Source organism: Haliaeetus leucocephalus, unplaced genomic scaffold, assembly GCF_000737465.1.
Source record: "Haliaeetus leucocephalus isolate CR32 unplaced genomic scaffold, Haliaeetus_leucocephalus-4.0 Scaffold51, whole genome shotgun sequence".
Taxonomy (NCBI): Eukaryota; Metazoa; Chordata; class Aves; order Accipitriformes; family Accipitridae; genus Haliaeetus; species Haliaeetus leucocephalus.
This window is the reverse complement of record NW_010972487.1, coordinates 337,028-364,131: the sequence shown is the minus strand read 5'-3', so window position 1 is coordinate 364,131 and position 27,104 is coordinate 337,028. Positions and strand designations below refer to the sequence as shown.

Below are 27,104 nucleotides of genomic sequence, written 5' to 3'. Positions count from 1 at the left end.
CCAGCAGCAATCTCCGCTCTTCCAAACCCAGCTCTTCTGACAGCAGTAATGCCAGCCCTCCATTGCTCCGCTGTCTGCCACACCATAATCATACCTTTCTTGCCATGCCATGGTCCTTAAAAACACTGGGTAATTCATGGTTTCTAGAGTAATAATAACTGAGAATTTTGCCATTGAAACCACTTTAAACTAACTCTTCCAGAGGAAGCTGATGGTTATATCAGCTTGAATTTAGTTATAATCCAAGGCTCTTTTCCATTTAAATAGGCTTTGACAAAACATTTTCATCCTGATAGGCAAGGCAAGCTTCTGGAGTTCTAATATTAAATTTGAAACATCTATCATTAGCAAAATGAGGAAACTTACTTTTCTTATAAACAAATCACAACATTAAAAATGTCATAAAAGAAGCTGTACAGGTCATAAACTGTACAGGTTTTACAAAAATAGTGCCACTGCATTTGTCATAATTCTGTTACCCCACGCAATTCTTTCTTGTGCTCAGAAAAGTGGTGCTGTCCCAAAATATAGCACTGCTAAAAGTTTATTACAGCTTTTTTCCTGTTGGAGATTAATTTCTAATAAGTTAGTAATGTGCTGGATTGTATTTTATGCTTATTCTGTGATAGTAGTAATTTCAAAGAAAGCCATGATAAAAAAAATAGTTTGCTTTGTGCATGAATATTTTTACTGATTAAGCAGCTCAGCTTATCTGAATCAAACATAAACAAATCAACAAGCTACTTGCCATGATTTCAGCTTAAAACTACTATTTCTATATTTTTAAGGCATCGCTGTATTTAAGTGCAACACGCATGACAAACTGAAACAAAAACCAGTGGATGTCACACATTACAGTTGAGAGTATAACGATGCAATTTGCAAAAGCATTTCAGTTCTGTCCTTCCTCTCATCTCTCCTAGTAACAAACTAAAATGCTCATTTTTGTCTGGCTGTACATCACTTGTGATGTGACTTTCATATTCAACAAAATACACATGCAGAACTTGTAGGCTGCCTTTTAATGCTTTTTTTTTCTGTCTTGTACAGAGCTGGAATGATTTCAAGTATAATTACTTAGAACAGACACTAATGCATTTCAATTTGCACTTTGTTTTACAGGTTGGTTTGATTTGAGAAATGTAATAGTGGAAATTTATACAGCACCCATGGTTAGAGACAAATAACGTTAATGACTATTGGGGTTGCATTGGGCCAACATATATAAAAGAACTTTAGTTTAAATAGCACTCCAGCCTTCCTACCATACTATTAATTTGAATTGCTAAAATTCAGTGAGTGCCTTAAGAAATAGTCATTAAGCCTATATGTAAAGATTTGCAAAGAGAAGAAACGCTATACACACAAAACAAATGGTGAAAAGTTAAAAAAACCTGAAAACCACAACAAGAAGGCATAAAAATTTGTATTTATATTATGATGAGATAATGATACAACACAATGTCGTGTGCTACAGAATGTAGCGAGCACCATGTATGCACGTACAAATGAATTGGTTCAGTAGAATACATCTCACCGACTACAAACCTTTGGCTCTGGGACGCAGTGGCTCTGGCATGGAACCCACTCACTGACACCTTTAGGTAACAATTTGACCGGTAAGCAGCAGAAGGCTCTCTGTCAGTGCTTCACATGCACAAAAATGCCATCACTTAAAAATCCATATTGCACAGACTCTTTCAATGACATAATTTGTGTGTAACCACATTTTACGCCTCTCGTGCAAAATGGAAGGAAGAAATTCTGAAATTGGAGCGCCTTCACTCTGCTTTGCCAGCAGGCAAGTCTCTGGCTGGACATGCCTCCCCAGGAATCCTTTGCGGGGATTAATTTACAATCCTTCAGGTAGAAAGAACTGCCAAGGTGACCGAATGGTTTCTGGTCTTTTACGTTTCATATATAGCCTTCATTTTCATTCTAGGTAGTTATGCAACACACTTGGATGTTTCTTTTGCAGCTACAGATTAACAACAGTGCGTTTAGTCAGTCACTTAAGCAAATTGGCTCATTTTCATCGCTGGTGAAATTAATTTCTGATGTGTTTGCCCCATTAGTATTTGCATGGAGTACAGCTCTTCCTTAAAGAGCATCTAGAGGGATTCAATTCTCCTTCCACTAATTTTGGCAAGTGCAAGTTAGTGGATTAAATATCAACACTGTTACTGGCTCTTACCACACATGACCAATGGCCTCTAATAGTTAAAAAAAAATTAATGGCTTTCTGAAAGAGTAATCTGTTTTGCAGACATTCCTTTATCAACACCATCATAAAATGAGGTGGATAAAATTAATATTACTTGATTAAAAGCTGTGATGATGTGGTTCTTTTAAAAAATGTGTTTCTTTTCCACCAGGCTGATCTGCAAGGATGAAAAATTTCACCGCTAATTACCAGCCTGCTATAAAGTTGGTAAAATGGTGAAATAATCACTTGTCAGTGTAGCAGAGACTGCTGTAAATACCTCCAAGAAAAGCAGAAGTACATCCTGCGGCTAAACAAGCTCCGGGGCTCGGAACAGGAGCAGGTCTGCAGGCAGAGCTTACACACACGCAACTTCACCTCTTTCTGTTTCCCAGCTCTCTGGGCATTTAAGTTCACCCACTGAAATGGGTTATACAGACCGTACAGCCAGATGCTCAGAATACTGGTATTTGTCACAGTAATTTGTTTGTAGGTCAATAGAAGTAACTTTTGTCTTTAATACAAAATGATGTTAGGCTGTGTGTGCTACAGCTGAACCCATACTCATCCATGTCATGAAAAATAACACCATTTCAGGTCAGAAAAAGTCTTAATATCTTTAAGTTAGGTGCAACTTGTATTAGATTTTAATTTCTTTTTTTTCCACCCCAAATCTTACACTAAGAAATTAGGATAGAAACTGATCTATAAACACCAGATGAAAAACTGACTTTCTCATGGATTTGGGGGGAGCCTTTTTATTTCTGCTTTAATCTGATAAAACTCACTCTGAACGAAGTTTGGTCTTTGCACAAGACAATACAAGATCCGGTCTCTGGGTAGCAATGTGTTGTAGAGTTTCTACTGGTCAAACCCTGCTCTTTTCAGAAGATAAATAAGTCGGCTTGCAATGGGCCTGGGGTGGGGTACAAGTTGGGCAGAGAGAGGACAGGCATGAAGGAGAATTCATCCTCCCAGTTGCAGTGGAGAAACTGCAGGAAAAGCTAACAATTTTAGGCTGTTTTTTTATGCCTCACTCCTGTGATGACAGAGTACACTGACGGAGCCAGAGGAAGAGCTAACCCAGGAGCAACGAAGGGGCGTGTATCCTCCCGACACTTGTGTGCTGCAAGGGAAAGCCCTTCCTTTCTTCTCCCACCAGGAAACAGGCCAAACCTCTACGTCTCCATAAAAAGAACTTCTCGATGACTTCATCTCTCCAGAGCCGTTTCCACAGAGGAAGAGACCTAGCAGCCCTGTAATCTTGCCCCTACTCCTTCTTTTCCTATGTGGTAACTGCAGAGAAAGCAGATAAACTGAGCACTAGTATCTCCTCACCTGACAGAAGCACGGTCACGACACAAAACGGCAGAGCTGCCAAGGCGGCGGCAGTATTTAATCTCACAGCAAGCAGTATGCTTTTTGCAGTCACGTTGTGCTTACAGATACAGTTGTGCGCGCGCGCACGGATGCATGCATGCATGCACGCTCACGAAGCACACGCAGAAATACCCAGCTTAAAAAAATTAATAAAAGTAGAACGCTGTTTGCATCCCAATGTGCTATGGGCACAGGTAGCGCCGCGCTGGCTGCTCGGTAGCAGGTGAATCACGTCCCTACAGGAATGCCAGAGCCCCCACTGTCACCGTGGGTCGGCGGGGCAGGGCCGGACCGCAGCACTGCTCGGGGGGCAGGCGGCCACCCAAACCGGCCGCCAAACCCGACACTTGATGCCGTCGTGCCATTGCCTTCAACCAGGCTGATCCTGTCCGAGCTGCGGGAAAGGGGGCTGCGCCTGAAAACAGCACCTTAAAATTGGGCTGCACTTGAGGGAGAATGACAACAGGCAGCGTGGTGTCATTTTTCTTTACCGGCATAATAGCCCCCAGCTGTAATAACTGAAAAAGTAAAAACAAATAAACCCTTTTAATTTCCACTCAAGATTATTCGAGTAATTTTTATTGAAAATATAAGATCTACAAAGCCATGGATACCCAGCGTGGAAGAACTCATTAAGTTAGCACATTCATCTTTAAAAGGAAAATTTCAGGTCGACCTAAGGTACAATAAGGTTCAATTTAAAATCTCGTTTTTCCTTCTTTAAGTTTCAAATCTCTTTTCATTAGGAGGTTCTGTGCAAGAGCTGCTTGTCATGAAAGGAAACACTTTACAATTCATGAATGTGTTCATTATATAATAAATGAACAGCAACAATATACTAGCCTTTTTTTTTTTCCTGTTAACAGTCGTGTGTTAAAGTAAACTCTTTTTTTTTTTTTTTCCATGATTTGGAAATTAGTTACATATGCACCAAAGGAGCTAGTAATTTCTGCTGCTTGTCAGCTACACACAATGAGTATATTGCTGTGTGCTTTCCCCAACAATGAGGATTTTAGTAATATGCAAGGTGTATAGAACGTAATACCAAAACCTGCATCACAGAAAAGGTTAATTGTTTTCTTATTCAGCTGCCAGAGTTTATAACCTTAGGCCCCCCCCCAGAGCCAAAGTAGGGGTGGCCGTCCATTAGGTTATGTAAATTAAACATATATGTTTTCCTTGTTGGCAAGTTCCAAGCAGTAAGCGAGAGTGCAAACAAGGATCTGTAAGCTGCCACAAAATGTATTCGTATTTCTACTCCGTGTTGTAAAAGCCAAAGGGAGGACACATATGTCAGATGTTGAAAGAACAACTGAATCTTTGTTTTTGATCATTATGGTCAGTCTGTCATGAGGTCTTGTATCTGAATGCTAAAAATGGCACCACACTTGGACATCCCATAGCCTTACACAGTACGTTTGTGTTTCCCTAGCCACTGAGCACTGGTCTCACAGAGACCCTGACTTTATAAGCTAACAAAATATAGATTCGGGTGCTGAAGAATCCAAGGGAGGGCTTATACAAAGACAATTAACCCTCGCACCAAAACCTAATTTTATGATTTTACTTAAAGCCACACTGAATCAGTTGTGAGAGGGTGAAGATATAAATACACCTCTCTGCTTCATCCATAAGAAGGTGGACAACTGACCATTCAAACAGAGGGTCTTGAAACAAAGCTTAGTTGTCCTTTAAACAATGAAAAGGAGAGGCATACATAAATGGTCACCAAGGCACAATATGACAAAGGTGAAGAGTCCCTGAGACTCTGGTCTGGGTCTGTACCATTCCCCTCCCTATACAAGTAAATGAGAACATTTAGGAAAATATAATACAAAATCTCTTACAGGAAATATAGACTACACTTGCTAAAATCACTTCCCTAAAAGTGTTTATAGCTTTTTTTTTCTTTTTTTCTTTTTTTTTTTCTTCTTTTTTTTAAAAGACCTTCTTTAAACAGATAATGCAAAGACTGGTCCATTTTTTTCTTACCCGGCAAGCCAAGCTCTAATGACTTCACTAAGCAGAAGTTGTATTAAAATACACCTTCATAGTATTGCTACAATTTGGGTAAATATGTTCTGAACAGCTTGATGAATACTAAATAAACTTTGCTGTTTTACAGCATACATTTTAATTTTTTTGCACTTTTTTAAGAATAGAAAATGCAATTATAGTGTGCAAAAGAAAAAAAAATTAATTATCTTCTAGCTGAATACTGTAATTTTAAGCCATGCCTTCCATAAAAAAATGTATTGACATGTGTAAATAGAAGAAAAGAAAAAAAATACAAGCAAACAGAGATTTCATTTCCTTGCAAGGAAAGATTAACTATCACAAACTGGATCACTTGTGTTCTGTATTCTTCAGACAAAGAAATGAAAAAAACAACCCAAAAAACCACTGAAATGCTTCAAATGTCATCCATTCCACGATAACAGGTTAAAATTGCAGTGTTGCTTTCTACTACTCCCATTAACATGGATAGAATGATTTGCTGCTGGTTGGATATTGAATACAAAAAAGCAAAAGAAAGTTGAGATCATCCCACATGAAGTCATTATTAGAGCTGGCTTTTCCCCCATTTTGAAGTACAGTAGTGACTTTTAAATACGACCTTTTCTAAAGATCATCTGAGATTTGAAGATTTATCTGCCTGCTTCACCCAAACAAAGACTGCTGAAAGAATTTACTCTACAGAGCCCGCTACACAGCGTTCAAAATGTTTGGGGTTTTTTTTTCATGAAAAAATACCACAAAAAGTAGTTTTAGGCTTTTGTATCTCTGAATCACTAACACATTGTAGATTCCATTTATTCCTCCATGTTTGAAAATGGTTTCTGCAAAATCAAAATAACTGTCAAACTCCCTTACGCCATGCTTCCAACAGTTTGAATTTAATACTTCTTGAATGGAATGACATTATTTATTTTCTTTAATTTGCAGTATGGCTACATCAAGCTAGCTTTAAGTCACAACTGTACCTAACCACAGTTCTCTGCAGCAAACCCATGATTTACAATATCTAATATTGTGGTTACAGTGCAGGGAACCGTGGGTAAGAAACCTCCATGTCAGAGTACTGTGGTTGGGGTTTCCCGGAAGAGTGGCAGTTGACACCTCTGGAATATTCATATATAAGTGCTTCAGTCAGATGGTCCTGAGTTGAACAGGTAACTCAGGCACTATGAGAGCCTGGCATTCAGTCTGCGGGAATGTGTGTAACCTCCGTCACTCGAACCGCTTTGCAAACTGTAGTGGTCTTCAGCATCACTGGCACTTCCAATACTGTCCATTTCACCTGGAGTAAACTCCATTCCTTCAATGTCTACTTCTAAAGAAAACATAAGAAGGCACATTTTCAGAAAGGCAGCGGTTGTAGCAAGTAATCATGGGCCAGTGTCAACCAACGTTCAGGTGAAACCTGAATCAGACTTCATTTTCTGTAATTAAAAACAAAGAACTGGAACAGTAATTCCTGAGGAAAGGATCATCTTGTCCACCTGAGAATTAAAATCCCTTCTGTCCTCATCCACATAAATATACTGCATGACATCAATACCAAATGCTGTCCCAGAACTGTTCCAACCTGTGCATAGACACTGATTTTAAAAAAAACCCAACCCTCAAAGGCCATAATACTGCAGCACCGTTCATGGTAATTCCAACCTATACAGGTGTCGGCTAGCAGCGACCGTGGTGTAGCCATCTGTCCACCGGTAACTGCACCGTGACCGACAACTCATCTCCCATACGCACTGAAAAAGTCAGCCTGTGCAAGTGTTCGGGCACAGAAAAACTTCAAATGAGAAAATAAGAAATGGTGACAGGCAGCTTGAAGAGCTCTGTCTTAAATGAGAACCAAATGTAGAGAACACTTGGTGATCGTTACACAGAAAATATTTTAAAATTTCACAATAAATGATGTGGAATTAATTTATTCACACAAATGAATTAAGACCAATAAGATCTTTTTTTCCAAGAAGAAAATATTATGCCAGCCTTCCCAATAATTACACTAAAAATTCAGAACATTAGATGCCAATTGTTTAAAAAACTGGCAAAAACACATGCAGTATAAATAGCTTTAAAAATACACGCAGTATTAATAGCTTCAAAACTGATTAGAAAAAAAAGAATGTTTTTCAAATAATGTAAAAAAGATGCAGTAGTTTTTTCTTCTGCAAATTGCATAATGGAACAGTTTTGTCTGGGTTTTGTTGAAAGCTTGATTTTAGTTCTAAATAATGTTTTCTTGCCTCCCTACTTCCCTTTTCCTTCCTGCTCCTCCAGCTCCCTTTGGGAAGCCCTCGTTCAATTACCTTGTTCAGAGTCAGTGGATATTGTTGATCCCATACTGTCAGTGCGGATACGCTCCATGCCCTGCACGGATAGCTGCTCCAATCTGCGTTTGAGGTAGCGGTGTTCCCGCTGTAATTGTTCTTTAATATTTAGAGCTTTTCGGTCCTGTTCTTCCAATTTCTTAAACAGAGAGAAAGATAGTAAACTGACAGTTTTTACTCATGTTAAAATATAAGTAACTTTAGATCTTCTCCTAAACAGTAATTTTAAAGCAATTTAAATATTATAATTAATTTAAAATTAAAGTTAAATTTAAAATTTTAATATTTGTTACCATTCTACAGAGGTCAGTACAATTTAAGCAGGCTAGGCCAGAGCTGAATTTGTTTCACAATAAGATACATGGATATGGAGTTGGAAATCCCTCAGAGACTCTCTCGCCACTAGCAGACGTTCCTCAGCTAAGACCGAATTATTGTTGCCTTGGTTGTGGGGAATATTTAAATCATTTTGTGAGGCAAAACTGGCATCATCTTTGATAACTAGAGCGCAGCTCAGGTTTCAGTCAGAATGTAATGCCTTTTTAGGTGAAATAAGAGACTTATCACCATAAAGGAACCACTGCGAGCCTCCTAAATGCTACCGCAGGCCATGGAAATTTTCAGCGTTTAAAAAGCTTCATTAACAATAAGCAGTATTAATTATATATAGTAGGAGGAATTTACTAACAATTTTCTTTATTCTTGCTTTTTTTTTTTCCCTTGAACTTCTGCAGAGCAAATAGGATAATTCTGTGATAACCTCCTACAAAATCAGTGGTATTAATCCAAAACTTCTCAGCAAACAGCCTGTGAAAGGATCCTTCTACACATCTACCTAAAATCTCCCCTCTGCTTGAATAAAAGAAGGTATTAGTTTGGGGAATAAAAATAATACTTCACACCTGGTAAAATGTGCAGCACTGTTGGTCCAAATGCAGTAACAGAAATAATATGTTTTAAGATTTCAACTGAACCCTTTTCCAAATCACTGATAGCCATTTGAAAGAATTGACTGTATAATTAGGGAAGAAAGCGTAACAAGTATGGTGGGATCAAAAGCAGGAAGGACACACAAATCAAAACATCTTATATTATTTTAAAAAATGATCTAACTGATGAAGTAAATTACAGGTTGTAGCAATAAAAGCACTGATAAGAAATGCCAAATTTCTCTGTGAGCTGTGTTTACACAACCACTGAGATTTAGGAGATGTGCAGGGAGTGAATACAGCTGCTGACAACTCCTCCCTACCATCTGAATGAACCTATGTTTTGTTTGCTGAGGAGAGCAGGGTGGGACAGTGCACAGCAAACCACAAGCAAAATGATTTCAGAGCTTTTGCTGTTCCAATGCAAGCCTGAAAGCAAAAGTATTTATCTCTGAAAAAATAATTCACACTATTGAATTGGGCAGTTTCCTGGCTGAATGAAATCTAACTTCTGCAGCCTCGTGTTAAGCTCCCTCCCAGGCAATACTCTACGTAGCTATGCATCATACGTGGATACACAATGTTATAATAAGAAAAGGGATTGGTACATCCATGTACACAAGAAACCAAATGTGCCCAATTGATCAGATTTCCTTTTCCTGTATTTTCCTGGCTGCAATCCCAAACTCTTAACAACTATTTTAGGCATGAACTCAGTGATTCATATCCAGGAGACTCAAAACCACCCAATCTTTCAAGGCAAGTTTCAATATATTGGGGGTGGGGGTGTGTGTGTGTGAAAAGTTCAAAACTAATGACTGTATTAGAAATGGCAGACAGGCATTGGCATGCTCTGGCAGTGCAGCAGGGAGGTAGCTACCCTGACGAAGGGGAGCAATTAAGTGGCAACCCAGTTAGGGTAGGTTCAGTTAAAATCTTAAAAAGACAGTTAAACTTCAGTTTCAGTTTTCAGAAAATGAGTACTTGGTACCATGCACGATGGACTTGGGAAAGAATCTGTTCCTCATTTTTTTTATCAGCAGCTGAAATGGTAACTACATGGCTAATCTCTCCCACTTGCCACTTGTAGAAACAGTTTTTCAATTTGTATGCATAAGCCCATGATAAGGGGGCAACCAAAGACAAAAGCCACATGCAGTGCCTTTCACGCATGTTAGCCTGAATTATAAACAAGAGGCCAAAATCTCAAATGGTAAAAACAGGGGTTGCCCAGCTGGAGTAAATGTGCTTGTAAGAGCTGAGGAAGTAGCTCAGTAAACTTGTTCACAAGAAAGGTTTTGCTTAAATTAATCTTTAATTCTTCATATGAATTACACTGATTTCTGCAACTGCAGTGAATCTTAATGGTGTAAAACAGCAGGCTGTTCTCCAAAATATTCCAAGATTGCTGGCAGTGTTCAACCTCTCCTGACACTTTTCTTGACCTGTTTCCCTATAACACTGAAAAAATGCCAGATGAGTAATTACAGTCCTGGACACAGCAGCAGAAGCCTGTTCTTTAACTTTTACAATTGAATACCCGTTTGTCATATTTCGGCATATAACCCCATTTCCCTGAAACTTACAACAATGAAAATGGGAGTGAAAGTGTCTTTGGAGAGAGGAGGCCTGAAGAATAATTCCCTTTGAATTACCTGTGCAAAAGTATAACCTGCACTGCTGCTGGATCACAGGTGAGATTTTGAGTTGTTTTTTGTTCTAAATTTGTTACACCCATGAAACATGCAAGAAGAGCGGCAACTCACAGGAGATTGCATTTCATTTTTGGTTTCTTTTAAATGATTGTCAAATGCTCCAGGATCTGGTCATCAAGATGTGGGATGGGGATAAGGCTTACTAGTAGCTGGAAGCCCTTTGACTCCATTAGTTTTTTTGATCACGAATGCATCTGGCTTTTTACATCGAAATCAATGCAGTACAATGCTGCTTTGCTCGGTCCTTAAAAAATATATATATTAATCAAAGAACAGCTTTGATACATACATTTATGTTTGGGTTTTTTTTAAATACAATGTAAACCATTAGTAACTAAGCAGAAATCACAAAATCACCGTTTCATATATCTGAGACTGCAGGGTAAATTGCAAAACACAAAACCTTGATACTGTGACTGAAATCATTGCAACTAATAAAGGCCAATATATCCAGAAGATCGGACATACGGATATGGATTTTGTGTGAAAATTAGTTTCCTCTCTATGGATACACATTCTGGAAGATTCTGCTTTAAAAAAAATAAAAATATGGATGAATTTTTTTACCTTGATATGCATCTTAGCTCTTTTCAACAGACTTAGAGTGGTGTGTCTGGTGCTGTCCGGCCCGAGAGGCACAAGCTGTTTTAGCTGTTCCAAATATAGCCGGAGTTTAGCCCGCCTGAAATTATTAAAAGTGAAGAGCTTTGTAGTAAAGTTGCACACGAACAGCATATCCTATATGCAAACACCATCTGTTTGCAGGATCTCTGTGCAGAACTCGATTCAACGGTGGCTTCCTTTCCCCTCCCTTTGGCAAAGTTTCAGACTGAAAGGTCACTTGAAATGCAGTAACACTGCTTGGCACATTCAGATATTCGTTTCATACCTATATTTCAAAGCAGTTTGCTCAGTCTGGGTAGTCCCATCTTAATGAAGGGGGGGTACGCTCAGAGATCTGAGAAATCCAGGCATGGCTGCACACTGAAACTATGGCTGGGTAAGGAAGAAAAAACTGGGACTTCACTCCAACCCAGTGATTTTTGCAGGCAGAGGTGGAACTGTGGGAGGGAGCAGATTCCCCTCTCCCCCATTAGCCCTGCCTGATATGATAGGACATGCTCCTGCTACACAAGGCAAGAGCACCCATGCAGCTCTGCACAGCTCAGAGCTGCTTCCAGCCGTGGTTTATCAATATATTGTAACCAGGAGGTCCTGATGCCGCTTCTCCTGCCACCTACTGACCCACAGTCCCTCCGAGAAGGAGACATTCCTCCTCTCACTGTACAGCCAGGACAACCTTTACTATAAACACACAAGAGAAAATACTTCCAGCCATATTGGGTCCTGCCTTCTCTGCTAGTCCTTTGCAAGTATCACTACTGCTGCTCTCAACAATCTCTCCTGTACTAATGACATTAAATCTATCAGTAAAAAGAGGATAAACAAAGTGGTATTTCTACAGATACTTGGTTTCCAAACTTTGTCTGTTTTTGAGAAAGAAGCTGGCAATACAATAGTCCATGAAACAGTTACTTCAACTATCCAAAACAAGGCAGTGGCAAACCAAAGAACAGTGTGTGAGTGTGTTTCTACAGTTAAATCCAAAAGAAAATCTCTCCTGGTTTTAATGCACAATTCTTCAACAGAAATCCATACAGTTTTGCAACGAGACACAAATGGATGCAGAAGCACTGACATGAGCAACATCTCTAATATTTTCCTTTCTGCCAGCCTGTTACAGATAGAACAAAGCAATGACCTGGAGCATGCCAACATCCCGCACAAAGCAGTAATAATAAGTGAAGCGGATCAGAAGTGTGAGATGAATAATCATCTTTTTCAAATCTATTCGATGCTGCATGAAGGAAACAAACTTTGCAGGAAATGTAATGCTTCTGGTCAAGAATGAACTTTCTTTTGAACGATCAGTTCAGAACCAGAATTTAGCATCAGTGTTTGAAAAGCAGCTGAAGAGGATTTAATATCCACCAAATGACAAATTACACAAGTGTAATTGGAATGATTAGTGTAATGTGAAAACAACCTGAGAATTAATGGGGAAAAAACCCAAAGCAAAATAAAATCTAATTAAAATACAGTACAGTAATGACTACACACTCACACATTTAGTTCTGGCTGCCTCTAAATCAGCAATGTATAAGGTAGGAAATCAAAGAGCATTTCTATAAAATTGTTAATCCTTTCTTCAAGGCACTTAGGGAAAAAGGAATATTGGTGAAAATGCGATTCTCAAGAGAAAACTGATGACAGATTTTTTGTTTTGGCCTGGGGTTTGTTTTTAAACACAAGGCTCTAAACTTAACCATCTAAATGCTTTTATTTAAACAACAGCAACAAAGACTAGGGTAAGTATTCACAAAAGTAGCCCCATCAGATCGCAGAGTGCCCCTGTGGCTGCTAACTTCAACTGGGACATTGATCTTTAAAACAGTGAAATACCAGAATTAGGGACTACTGGTATTTATACAGAAAATCCTAATCAAGTAAATTTTTATTTCTGTGTCTGTAACCTCTAACAACTACCTGGCTGGTTTTGTGTTTTAAATAAAAAAACTTTCTTCAGGGACTAAACTAAAATAATCTTTTGGGTTTTTAAATGGCCTCTAAACACACATGCAATCATCTGCGTCACTCAGCACAACTTGGATGCAACTGCATTTAGACAGCTGACGAGAAAGTTGGGACTGAAGATAAAGGAGGATATAGCAAGAAAGAGGACAAAGAATAGTATCCAAGTAGTAAATAAAGAGTTAAATACATTGAAATGGAACAATCAATATACTTAAGAGTAATTAAAAGTCTGATAAGGCATATACAGCACTGTTGATCTGAGATCTGCTTAATATTAATCCTGGAAAATGTTAATGAAACCAGACTACATACTCAACTTATCTGCCTTTATTACTATTTGAAGAAAGTCTGCTTACAACAGGGAGAAAGTAAGAATTTAGTGCACTTCCTTACCATTAACTGGTGAGTTAAAGGGACGATTACCAAGATCCAGAGGGCACAGCTGTGTGTCTTTTTAAAGCACTAATTTTTTTATGTTACCTGCCAACCAGGTAAAGCAGGACATTACAGAAGAGTCACGAAGGACACGGGACTGAAGCTAAGAAGAGTATTTTAACTGACCAGTGAGAAGAATTAAAGAGCTAAATATTAAAAAAAATGCTTTAAGGCATTCTCAGCACTATCAATTGATATCACTAAATGTAATAAACAGACTTGTTAAAAGACCTGCTCTAACTTCACCTTTTTTTTAAAAAAAGGGACTTTTTCTTTCATTTAATTACTCAGCACCTATGAATCCATTAAAGGTTTTAAAGCATAAGCTTTACATAGATCTTTACATAAATGCAGGCATGTTTATATGGCTAATTCATATATTATAACACAACAGCATAATCGATGGCATAGATTGTGAACGTAAAAAAAAGAAAACCATCCCACCACAATTCCTGTGGTACTGGAGTAAATATCCCCATGTTTTTCATTTTGCGCATCTTAGAAAAAACTGTAAGAATGTAAGAAAACATTTCAGGCATGTTATGTTAACAGATCACACCAGCAGGAACAAGGGACTCAAACTTCACAGCAGATAAGTTGTCGCATACAGACTCTGCCAGCACTAATTTCTCCCTTTTTCTGCAGGGATCTGACAGCTTTCACTGTTCCTCGGCTGACTGTGACCGCCGGAGGAGGGAAAGGCACTTACAGAGGTAATCACAGCCAGAGCTGCCTTGTGTTTTGCAGCTCATGCCTTAAAATCCCCCCAGAAAAAAAAGAAAAAAAAAAAAAAAAAAGCAGCCCGGTCTCAGAGCAACAGAGTAACGATGTCTGTGTACGAAATGTGGTTGAAGTTGGGTCGTTATGCTCTGCGCCAGCTTCGAAACCCAACTGTTACACCTTCGCCCACTCAAAGCATGATGTCAGGCCAGGACACCAGTGCCTACAGAAGCGAGCACTTTTCTCACCTCATGCGGATGCACAGAAATATCGCCCTCATCACTGGTACTGAATTTATCAGGGAAGGTAAGGATCTAAAAAACAACTATCCAAAATCTGAATCTTAAAGCCTGCAGCTCTCCGTTTTGGGTACAGCCCCATGCATGGAGAGAGGTACATGGGTGACCGGTCTCTGATTTACCACATTTTCCTTTGTGCCAGATAATAAAGGGGTTTCAGATGTTCAAGACTTCAGTGTTTCTCTGTAAGCGAGCTCACAACATGGTCCTATAATCTGCATTATAGCTCTTCTAATGCTTAATAAACATGAATTACCAAGCCCACAGTCTTGGTCAGTGTTCCACAGCAGTGGCCATGTCCATGAGCAGTTGGGTGGTTCATCACGTTCACATAAAGGAAAAAGCAACTTGCTGACAACTGATGCAACAGCTACCAGCTGGAATTGCCTTGAACTGGTTTTGAATCCATGTAAGCCATGATTTGCAATATTGGCAGGTATTTCAGAACCGGTAACAAAATGAACCCTGGAGCCCCACAACTTGGAGGGACAAAGCAGCAAATCAGTGTTGTTTACAATTTCCCTGTAGTACAAGGACATCCACCAGAAGTCATTTGAAGACCACTCACTGACTCTAGTCCTCAGAGACTCCAGTTTGCTCCAGTGCTCAGCTATGAAAAGGCAGGAGCAATGCTGCCCAGAGGAGCTATGGTTCACCACTTCTCCAGAAAAGGCTGCCATGCAAAAGTAAATTAAGATCTTTCACCCTAACCAATTTTGAAATTGTGTTAAATGAGTCTATTAAATAATGGCCAGTAACCTTCCCCATATCTATGAAATCCCAGATGCAAATCCATTTTATAACATCAAGAAATGGAATACTAAGATGCAGAGAAAAAAAAAAGAAACAAAAAAGCTTATTGTTCACATGGATAATCTTCATTCCAAGGAAACTGCAACAATTCCAAGATATTCCTACAACTACTTGATGGATAGTTGCAATGGGAACAAAATACTTCTCAGTAAGGCCAAATAATATAACAAGAGGCAATGGCTGTGAATTGGGAGGTTCAGGATGGACATTACAAAACAAATTTTTTACTAGGGCAGTGGTACAGAAGAGGTTGCCCAGAAAGGCTGTAGAAGTCCAGTCCCTAGAGGTTTTTCAATATTTACCCAGACAAAGCCACCGACATTCGGAGGTCCCTCCAATCAACATTTCTATGAATGTATAAATCAAAGATTGCTTGTAAAGCTGTAGCATTCAACTCACAGGATTGTGCCCATTCATTTAACAGCAAAACACCCCCAACTGTGCGACTTAAACCTGTGCCAGTCTGATTGATACGGTACTGGTAGGTTTGTGGAGTGACCTGACCCACCTGTGGTTTTTCCACAGGGGCTCTCCAGGGCTTTTTTAGGTCCAGCACAGCAGACAGAAATGGCCTGCAGCTAGTCAGACAGCAGACAGTTGTTCAGGAAGTAGTTGCAGTTTTTTGACAGCAGCAAAGGTGTGTTTCCTAAACCATTCAAGTATACATCTAGAGACTTTATTTGGAGGCCACTGATCTGCACAAAGCCAGCTAGAAAGGCAAAGTGCACATCCAAAACAAGCTGCTTACTCCTCAGCAGGGCATGCCTTAGCCAGGCCTTGGCAAAATTAAATGGCCATGGACGCTCATGATACAGGGTGACAGCGTCCTGTTTGTGTGAAATGTGTGCTTGTCAATCCTGCCACGCTGGTTGGGCAACCCATGCAGACAAAGCTGCCAACAGCCTTCCATGCATTTATGGTAGGTAGCATGGGGTAGGCATTTCCTTGAAGCTGCACCTGAAGACATAACAACAGCTCCCGCTGCCAGAGACCACTTGTAGGAAGTGTCAAAGGGGCCACGCTCATCTGTTTCTAAACAATTGTGGGCAAGAGCATAAAACTCACTAGGGAGAAGTCAAATTCATGACAGTGTTCACCTTGCACATCCTCAAGGTCTCAGTCCACAGCCTCCCCAAATTAGAAGAATGACTCTCGCTCACATGTACCCATTCTCTGTTGACCCAAAGCTGGCCGTAGAAGGGAAGGAGCAACTCTATCAGAAAAGTTTGTCACCCTGTGGGAAGTCCCCGAACAGCTCTGTCTGGTCCACACCCACTCCCTCCTACCAGCAGATTGCCCAGTCAAAGACATGGAGCTATCTTGGCCACACTGGGAGGCACCTTAGAGCTGCAGCATCTCCAGCTGATGGGTGGCAAGGATCTGGAAGGCTAGGAAATGGGCAAAAAGCCACTAAATGTCCATGTTCCCATACCGCATGCTCTGAATTTCCCTTCATGCTGGCTCCAGCAGAACTTGGTTTCAACACCCACAGCCTCCGTACCTCTCACACCATAGTGCATCACCAAAGCACGTATGGGCCCAAAACAATGCTTGCCTCACAAGAAGGCCTTAACTGTGCTTTCTGCAAGTTCCTTCAATGCTAAAAATGCTTGCGTGGCTGAACATGTGTCTATATTTCAGATGTCCCAAATTTAGTCTAGTAAACTAGCTCTGTGTACAGGAGGTTGACATACTCTCGAATCAACTGCTAAATATACTTGCTTGGTGATGTTCTGAAAAGAAAAGGACACTATAGATCAAACACTCAAATGACATTGAAAATGCAATCATTACAAGCTGCACTAGTGAGAATAACAGATATAACTGAAATAGATGCAAAAATTAAAAATTCGTCATTTCTGTACATTAACCATTTCAGTCCAAAAACCAGACAGCCTCAGACCCTATCACAAGGCAAATCCAGTACAAATTTAATACAAACAAGACCCCCACTTCCAAGAATATAAACCTATTTGAAATGAATCTAGAAGAAGACATATTATTACAAATTGGACAGAGTTACCGAAGCATTTCAGATTCCTTCTCTCATGTTTCACATTTTTTTCCACATTCAAACCTACCCTGGCCATGGAGCTGTGCAATGAAGTTAATACACAAAGGTTTAAATATAGAGCAGTTACTGAATTTTTCATTGTTGCATAATGACTATGTAATCTAGCTTAATAACACACATCGGATAAAGTCAGAGAAGAATCTCTGCACCAAAAATTCACTTCTGGAGTCAAATGTTCTCCAGGTACATAGTGAACCAAAGCAGTCTGGGTTGAGCCCACAACTCTGGGTCAGAGACCCCTCCGGTGAACTAATAGTTTTGTTTTCTCCCTAAAGAAAGGTGATTTTATCTCCCTATCAGGCATGAAATTCAGCATAAAATACAGAAGTGAGCTAACTGCCATTGTAAGATGCTCATGTTTTTACAGGAAGACTCTTCACAGTTTTATTTATGAAATGCAAATACCTGTGTACAGGGAGCACTCAAGTTTTAAAGAGAGTCAGCAAACACAGAAGCTCAGGATCCTTTGTGACATGCACTGGTCAGGATGAACACAGACAGCATCATTATTCATAAACTTATCATTATTTCAAAGTTTTTAAGAAATGCAGATCAGCAGTAAAAACTTCCCCATTGTGACTTCAGGATTCACCCGCCAGCAAGGTAAAATCAGAGACAGAAACTCTGCCTGCCTTCTGACTCCAATATCAGCCCTTTCTTACTAGAGCTTGACACAGCAAGTCAAAATCCCTTAAGGGCTTCAGCTCTTTTTATTTTGTGCACAGTCACACTCTTGAGCAATGACGGAATTTTGCTGCAAATGGCTTTAATGGTACTGAAAATTAAATGTGTCCATATTATTTTGTATATTCCTGGATATCATGGCCATACATATAATGTAGATAAACACATAATTACATACCCCACTCTGCTTAGTAGCAGTTGCTACTCAAGCATACTTGCCTCACTCCTCCTTAAGCTAACACTTTTCTTAACATAAGTGTCAGGAATTATATATTTACAGCTCTACAATACTTTTTATAAGCTACCGATGATGATTCTGTACTAATTAAAACACATTTGTTTACAAAGGCATTTAAAGAGATTATATATAAACTTCCATCTTAAGAAATCATAGAAATTCAATCATATAAAAATGGTTCTAAAGAAACCTATTTATTAATGGTCCAGACAGAATTTAGCGTATCTTCAGCAAAACTTTAAATACAATGGAAGATAACAACGCTCCACTGAAGTATAAAATCCTGTCTCTTCCATATTTATCTCAGTCAGAAACACTTTCAATACTTTCTACTCTACAAAGGATACCTCAAATACATTTTTTTTCCAAAAGAGGCTCTAGCTCATACTTGAGCTGCACAATCTATTTCAACTACGCAACAAATTTGCTTTAGTGAAAAGGAAAGAAAACCTCTTAGTATTAAAGCACTGTACCATAGCAAGGCACCCAGTGTGCTGATTGCTATGAGATGTGTGAAATGCTTGCTTACAGCTGAGTGCCTCAGAGTCAAAACCAGAAAATTCAGTAGCACCCTTACAGCAAACCTCTTGGCTTTTTATTATCCAAGAAAAGATAAGCCAAACAGCAGTGTTCTGCAATAGATGCCTTTTTTCCCCATATTAAGAACAAAATCCTGAAGTTTGTGCTGCAGGTGAAGATTCATCCAAGGTTTGTTCCACATGGCATGTTTTGCCTGTGTCTAATACCTTATAGAGGCCTCTGCAACTAAATTCAGCAGCAAAGCCCGGGAAGGCACTGGGGCAACTAACAGGCAGAAAAAGCTGCGAGTGCTTAATTGCAGTGATTGTTAGTGAATTAAATGCAACAGCCCTACAATCAGTGCAACCGCCTGCTTTATTTACTTTAGTGTTAACTAAGAGTTTCATCCTCTATATGCATTTTCAGTGTGCTGAATATTTTTGTGCATTTGTCTTGCTAAATTGAAACCAGCCAGATAGCTTTAGCAGCCAGGTAGCTGGTGGTCTTTGGGTACCTCTGAAGTATCCAAACACAAGACATCAACTGCCTACACAGGCAATAGCTGCAAGTGCATCTTCACCACCACTAGCTTTCAAAGAGTCAGTGCTGCTATGAACTTAGTCATCTGCAAGTTTTCATGTGAATACAGCTCAGAAATGCTGCTGTTCCTAACGCTAAGGAAGACAGAAGAAAACCTCTGCTGCCTGTCATACAGCTTACCATTTCAATGTTTTGTGCATTTTATCACTCTGAAAAATATCTAAGTTCTCTATTTCACTATATATAAACGTACACTACAGCATTGACTATGCATTTGACTTACTTTCACTCAGCGCCACTTCAGCCCACTTGCTGAGCCAAGACTGCACACTTTAACTTTGCCTTTTTACCCTCCAAAAGTTGCAGCTTGTTCACGTTTTAGAACATATGCATGAAACCAGAACTTTTTCCGACATCCTTCAGCAAACGTAAGTTAAGGGAAGTATCTGCAGTGCCACAAATTATGCATTTTTGGTTAGCTAAGCCTCTTGGCAGCAGTGTGCAGAAAGCTAGCTGGGACACAAGCTGGGACAGGTGAATACTGGCTGGTCTGCAAGAGCGAAGCTGCTGACTCCCAAGAGAGGGGATGCCTGGCAGACCTTGCTGCCCATGTTGCCCTCTTCCACCCTCTCTCCTTTCCCCATCCTTCCAGTAGCTCCCTGCTGAGTGCAATGACAGCTGCCTGTCCTAAATTATGAGCACTGGGCTACATCAACATTTCTTCATCTCTCAAAATGCCTACAAGCCAACTTTAATGCTCCTTGCATTCTGGTTCCCACCAGAGGGTGAGCTGTGGTGGCCCACATACTGCCATAAGCCAGGGGCAGCAGCTAAGACGGGCAAATGACAGCAGCTCCTGAGGTTCGCTTTGGGCTGGAATGACCCTGTAAAGCAACCTGGACAATAGCAGTGTGAGAGACCTGACTGGAGCCTCAGCAGCTGGTGGCTGGCCAGACTGCCCAAGTGCTGTCCCTTCAGGGGCACATCTGACAGCTGAAGCAGACAGACAGACCAATTAGGGTGCCAGAGTCACATTTGACTTTGCCCAGCAGAAGAAATAAAAGCCCTGTGGCACAGTTAGTGCCTGTTGCTGTATTGTTCCTCGACCTTCTTCCACTCAAGTTCTCCTCCTGCCTCAGAGAACGAGCACGAGCTGTCAAGAGAGGTGTGCAAGGTGTGACACAGGCCTCTCCCCACCAGTGCCACCCCACCGCATGCTCATCCATGTGCCTAAACTGCCTGCAGACCAACCCAGCAAGATGACAAAACCAAATACAGTGGTCGGTTTCCAACCTCTCCTTTTCCTTCATGAGCTTGTGGCAGGCACTCAGAGGAGCACTTGTGCAAGGCAAGGCACAGGGAGGACCACAATGAGCAAGGACTCCGGGGCAGGTGGGACACCAGCAGCTCTGACTGGTATTTGTTTTAACTGCTGGGGAACCATAGCTTCAGGCTCCACAGTATTAAGAGCTACAGGATTGACATCTGACCACCGTCATCTCCTCTCCCTGTTTTTTTCCAGGCTCCTCCCTGCAGCCAGGCTTGATCTCACAGCCTTCCCCAGGCTTCAGCCATCCCACTGTCTTAAGCTGCTCTTATTTGAAGAGCAGCTGTCAAAGGTTTAACAGCCCTTCATTGTCTCAGGTCTCAGCAGTAAGTAACAGCAACATGCAGAAATTTGAGATGTGCTTCACAGGAAATGTCAATAGGAATTTACAAGCTATACAGGGATTCCCAAAACCATGACAAGCTGGATACCACTTGTCTTTCCTGGATGGTGATCATCTCAAATTTAAACGTATAGGATTTTCCATCCTTTGACCAGCGGCAATAAAATCTCTGACTTTGCAAGAATCTAAGGCAACAGAAATCAAACATTATGGAAACAGCTGAAATCCCCTGCAGTATGTTTTTGCCCTTGCATGGCTTTCTTTTCCTCTGCAAAAAAAAAAAGGAGATTCCATTGTGTGTTTTAGCATTTCATCCTTCAGGTTGTGCTTATCTATGAGAAGCAGTTTTCTATATCTTAAACCTTCAAAGTCAGACAAATACAATTCTTACACCTATAGAAAAGGAATTTCTATTTCAAGTGTCTTCTATTTTTAGCCCTGTTATCTACCAATTGCCTTTTAACATATACCTCTCAAATGATTTTAAGCAATAGCAAGAGAGGTATCACCTAGTACCACAAGCTCAGCATCACATAGTACCTACCTAATACAGGCAGATGAACAACAGTGTCTTGTGGGGAAATACATGAGTGATGGAAATACCATTGTACACACTTGAAAACAGAGTCCACAAAAAAATAATCAGCCATGCTTTTAATAAACTTATTTGATACTTCATTCATCCAGCCTTCTACCCATTTGTTTCACACATTAAAATGCACACATTGCAACTTAGTAGTCCTCCTAAATTAGACCTCTCAAACCCATCTGTCTTACTGGCACTCAAGTTTCTTAGATTACACTGCAGGGAGACTTAAGATTTTGTCTGTTACCTCTGAATAGTGTCAGACCCAATTAGATAAGGGAAGTGCCATTGCAAGATCATGCCATTCCAGTATCAAGCAGTTTTAATTCCCACTTGAAGTTACACTGGGGTACACAGATACTTACACATGCTCCCCACTGAAACCCCAAGAGTCAATTAGGACTCGCCACCATTTACATGAGTGCGGTAATGCTTTGGTCCTTGCCAGCAGTGGAACACCGCAAAGCGAATTTGCACAGCAAATCCAAACCCACGGCATCGGTCTGCAGTTCTGCAGCAGGTGTGTTTTCATTCGCCACCTTTCATGGTACTCTTGCAAGTAATTTGTTGAGGACTGTAGAGCATAGGTCAAAGAGAACTGCATTTATTTAAACAAGGAAAAGCTGCATAACAACAACAGGTTTGCACTGGGTTTACACACAGAGGTGAACAGGATGATAATTTTCCACAAATTAACCATTCACCAAAAGGTGGTTGAAGAGGATGCAGTCAGTCTCCCCCACAAGTGGCTCCCAGGAGTGTGTATGTCCCTTTCACGTGGCGCTTAAGGCACAAGGTGCAGTGTGTCTCTGCGCACACAAGCTACACGTTTATCAACTGACAACACCCCAAAGCAAGTTACTGCTTACAAATCAGCTCATGGCTTGAAACCGGCTTTAATTATCAGACTGTTTCCCCACATCAAAATGCTAAGCAAGAACATCGTGTCTCAGGACAGCTGCCAACAGGAAGGATCTTGAAAAAAAAAAAAAAAAAGTGGGGGGAGACTACAATGCTTAGAGAAGCCTAGAGAAGTTGAGCTGTAGCACAGCACTAAGTGAAGAGAGCACACTACGAGGCCTAGTGAGCTTCTTCTGCCTAATTTTAAACCTCCCTATAGACCTAGTTATTTTATACATAGTCAAATGAGGGGAGAAATGTGTTCAAGTTTTTGGTTTTTTTTTACACCACTGTATGATGCCAAATTAAAGGAGAGGCAAGTCAAGCTGAATTATTTTAGCTAAATTAGAAACATGCATTGCCGTCACACACTGAGCGCGAGGCCTTGGGGTGGCAGACAGACAGAATTAAGCAGCCTTTTCCCGCATCAAGTTAAATGAAGAGTATGAGGCATTAATATCTGCAATACTGGATACCTGTGACTGCGGTTTTATTGTCTATTGTACCTCTGTATCCAAATGACAAGTAAATACCAAGCATCCAATTTAACTAGCCTGACAAACGCTGTAGGGACCCATGTGCACGAGGTACCAAAAGAAACAATAGCAATTCATGCCACAGTTCTGTACCTAATCAGAGTTAAGGCAACTGTATCTCCAGTCCAGCACCTAAACAATCACCTTCTCATTCTCAGAGGTAGGAAGTTTTAAGCTCTGACTGTGAAATTAAGTATCAGAATGGGATGTTCAGTGCTATGTCTTACTTCCGTTTTTGCTTTTGCTAATACTTCCTTACCACCTGTACCTACCAAAGCTTCGTGGCCATCTCAGAGGGAGTAGCTAATGGTGGCAGCTTGAGCATGCACGGATGAAGTTAATTGGCTTTTGGGGGAAAGGAGGTGGTGAGTGTTGCTGTCTTTTACTGCTGTAGATACTTGAGATGTCCTCCAACGAGACAGCTGGGGTGCCCTGGGATGACACCAGGGTGCCTGTTCCAGCCAAACGAAGGCTGGTTCAGACCCCAAGTGAGAACACCAAAGGAAAAGAAGAAAAAAAAATCACCCTGAAGTAATTAAGAATACACATCCCCAAATGTCTTGCTGTACGTCTCCAACCCCGTCATTGAAACCCTGTAATTAAAGGTGGATAGAAAAGACAGAGTGAGGTGTATATATAAACAAATTTAGGGGAAGGATTAAATGCACTGACTGTAATTAAAGATGGTCTCTTCCAAGGCTACAATGGGTACTCTTACTTTCATATAAATTAAAAGCTAAGCAACACTTATGTAATATTTCCCTCCCCAAACAGTGACAAAATCTGGCATCACGGGACAGTGGAGAGCTGCAGATATCTGACAGTCCTGCCTCAAAGTTTAGATTTAGCCTGCCACAGCACAGATAGTGCCTTGTTTATAATTTAATTTCCGTCCTATTTCCTTTTCCATTGAACAGTAGAAAGCTGGTTGTCTCTGTGCCAGATGGTGCAGTCGAGCAGAATCTGAAAATGATCCATTTTGGGATGATAAGGTATGGAACAGCTTTTCAAACCTCTTCCCCCCTTTCCTCCTTCTTTCTTCCCCACAAAACTCAGCCCAGATTTCTTAAGTGCAGTGTCCTGAGGTTATCTGGCAATGGAAGGAAGAGCCAGAAGTTTGGACCCACTTGCCATGTGAGTATGTAAAGTCAGGCAGTGGGAACCAAGACACCTGACAGTCTATTTCAAATACCTGTTAGCATGTAGACCCAGTAACTGCTTCTAGCCAAACACACACAACAAGCTCCCAAATTTCCCTAGCAGAAATTATTTGCTCCACCCATGCTGTTCATTTCAGCAGTCAACACAACAGCACTTACCCATCGGGATTAAGTCAGCTTTCTTGGGGGAATTATAGGGTTTGCTACCTTTATGTTTTGTAAATACCAGCTAATGTGGTATGTAACACACAGGGTGTCTGCGCAGCCGGTATCTGCAAACACTGATGGTACTCCTAACTTCAATAGGAACTGCTGAGTTGTGGCAGCAATTACATGCCAGGCAGGCCCCTTATTTAGCACCTTGTATCTTCACTTAGTTACCTAAATTGAAACATCAATGAAAGAAAAGCAGATAAATTTGTTAGGCATTAATCCCAAGGTGGCAGTTGGGAGGAGAGGACTCGCAAGTAGTTCTCCAACCTTTAGAGATGTTTTACCATGTTCACATGTAGTCGTTGACTGTTCCCTGAATCTTCTGCTTTCTTACTATAAGGTAGAATCTAATATAGGCTTTCTTAATGTAGGGCATGTAGCCTGCAACTAGAGTTACTAGTTTTCAAGTTAGAAGCATTGCAACAGATGACCTCGTGTACATAACACTTGTCCAAGCCCACACCTCTTCTGTGTCGGCTATGCCAACCTCCACAGACTACACAATTAGTTATGCTATCCCTTCCAACCCAAACTATTTTATGATTCTATGATAATTTGTGTAGAAAAAAAATTGCCTAACATAAACTAGAATTAAACAATAATATTAGCCACTTGACATCCTTTGACAAGTCCTGTCACTGCTCTATTCTAGCAGGATGTGTACATAGCTCAGTATATGTGTTTCAGTTTCCATCTCAAAACACAGCACTCTATGAAGTCCCAAAACGACTCTCTCCTTCCAAAAATGCCGGGGCGGGGGGGGGGGTGGGCAGCGAGCAGGGGGGAAAGGAATATTTTATCCATTCTTGTGAATTGCACAGTTCTTTAGGACAAGAAAAGTCCATCTTAACTGGATCACATACATGGAGTTTTTGTTTGGGTTTATTTTGGTTTGGGTCTGGGTTTTGGAGGGGGCGTTGTTTGTTTGTTTCAAAAAAGGCCCAAATTAAACCGCTGTGAAGGAACAGCATTATGCTTTTTCACATTTATGATCTGCTGGCTAAATGTTCATGCTCAGTACAGTTTCTGGAACCTTAACTGCATCCTCTCTAGCTGCCCGGATTGTGATGTGGGGTTCAGCTTGCAGGCAGGGATGCACAGCTCCTACTGATATCCCGAGTGGGGCGCAGAATCAGGCCCACAGCCTGCCACATGCTAAACCACCCTGTGTACTGAGGGGAAAAAAAACAGATTAAAAATTACTTGACCTGCAAAGGAATTCTCTGTAGTAAATCTAAGTACAAGTGTCCGCTGACAGAGACCACGAGGGGAAAGCAGCATGAGCTGCAACAGGAAAGTACGCATTGTTCCATCCAGAGAGAGACATTTTGAATTTGGGACCAGGCCACAGTATATCCAATACTCAAACGGGGTAAGCAGCCCATGGAAAGGAGCACTGAAGATAAAGCTAGAGATGCCAATACAGCATGGAGGCAGGGAGAGGAAGGGACAGGACAATCAACCCACAGAATATAGCCACCTCCTCCAGCCTAGGTTGATCCCTTAGTGTCTACTCCAACCAGGGACACTGGGTCATGGAAATTTTGTGCTCATGACATACTTGGGAGAAAATAATCCAGCCTCCTGCAGATTTGGTGTGAATCCTGAGTGCAGAGCCAACCTTGCCTTGAACAGCTGGAGCCACATTGCTGGCTTTCAGGTGCATTTGCCACCTCTTCAAACCATGGCAGGTACCACTTCTGTACACCTAGTTTTCATCTGTGGGCTTCCACAGACTTGACTGGTTTGGATTCAGCCAAGGATTCCCATGGTGTTACGTATGACTCGTTTCAGAGGCCAGCTTCTTAAAGCCCATTAGCTGCCTAAATACCTTTAAAAAAAAAAATAATCAAGTTCCAGCTCACTTGCCCAGATGTAGCTAAGCAAGCTTAAAAAGAAAACTTTTTTTTTTTTTAAATACCTAATTCAACAAATCTTTTTCTCCTCCAATCAAGAGATCAGTCACCACCAGGCATCTCTTTCCCAGTTTGCAGGGAATCAGCACCTAACTGTTGTCTGTACAGTCCTGAAAGTACCTGGAAGTCTGGCCCATCTATTTCCATTTTGTACAAGACCAGCCCACTCTTTCCACCACAGGGGATAACAATTGGCGAGGTCAATTAGCAGATGCTGAGAACATAAACCACCTTTCACATAGTCCATTAGAGGCCAACACATAACGGACTTATGTTTGGAGAGAGGGATGAACAAATTCAACTGGAAAAAATGCATGCACTTGGTTTCTCGCCCATCTGCTTTCTGCTGGCTGTTTGGCTGGCCAGGAAGCACACGGCTTTCTGGAGCCCAGACCCAAGACTGCACTTAGGCTCCGCAGTTCAAAGCCAACTTCAGCAGGAAAAAGGACATTACAATTTAGTCAAGACTGTATTTTAGTCCATTTTTCATTGCTGAATAAAAGCTCTGTCCAGAGCATGAGGATGTGTACATCTCTGACACCTGGAATATAACTTCCTGAGCAGATTAACTTCCAAGCTTCATCTGCTTAATATACCTCTCCTTTCCAAACCAGCAGTCTAGGTGGGAATATGCTG

General features: G+C 40.8%; 1 protein-coding gene across 1 annotated transcript in view; it reads right to left on the bottom strand.

Annotated features, from left to right (window-relative positions):
• Nucleotides 1-4,132: 4,132 nt before the first annotated feature.
• MXD4 (MAX dimerization protein 4) overlaps nt 4,133-27,104 on the bottom strand; it is a 64,169-nt gene continuing 41,197 nt past the window's right edge. The window contains exons 5-7 of the mRNA XM_010577890.1: nt 11,138-11,252; nt 7,906-8,065; nt 4,133-6,917 (exon numbers count right to left, since the gene is read on the bottom strand). Coding sequence (XP_010576192.1) covers nt 6,769-6,917; nt 7,906-8,065; nt 11,138-11,252 — 424 coding nt within the window. The 3' untranslated portion in view covers nt 4,133-6,768. The remainder of the gene's footprint in view (nt 6,918-7,905; nt 8,066-11,137; nt 11,253-27,104) is intronic.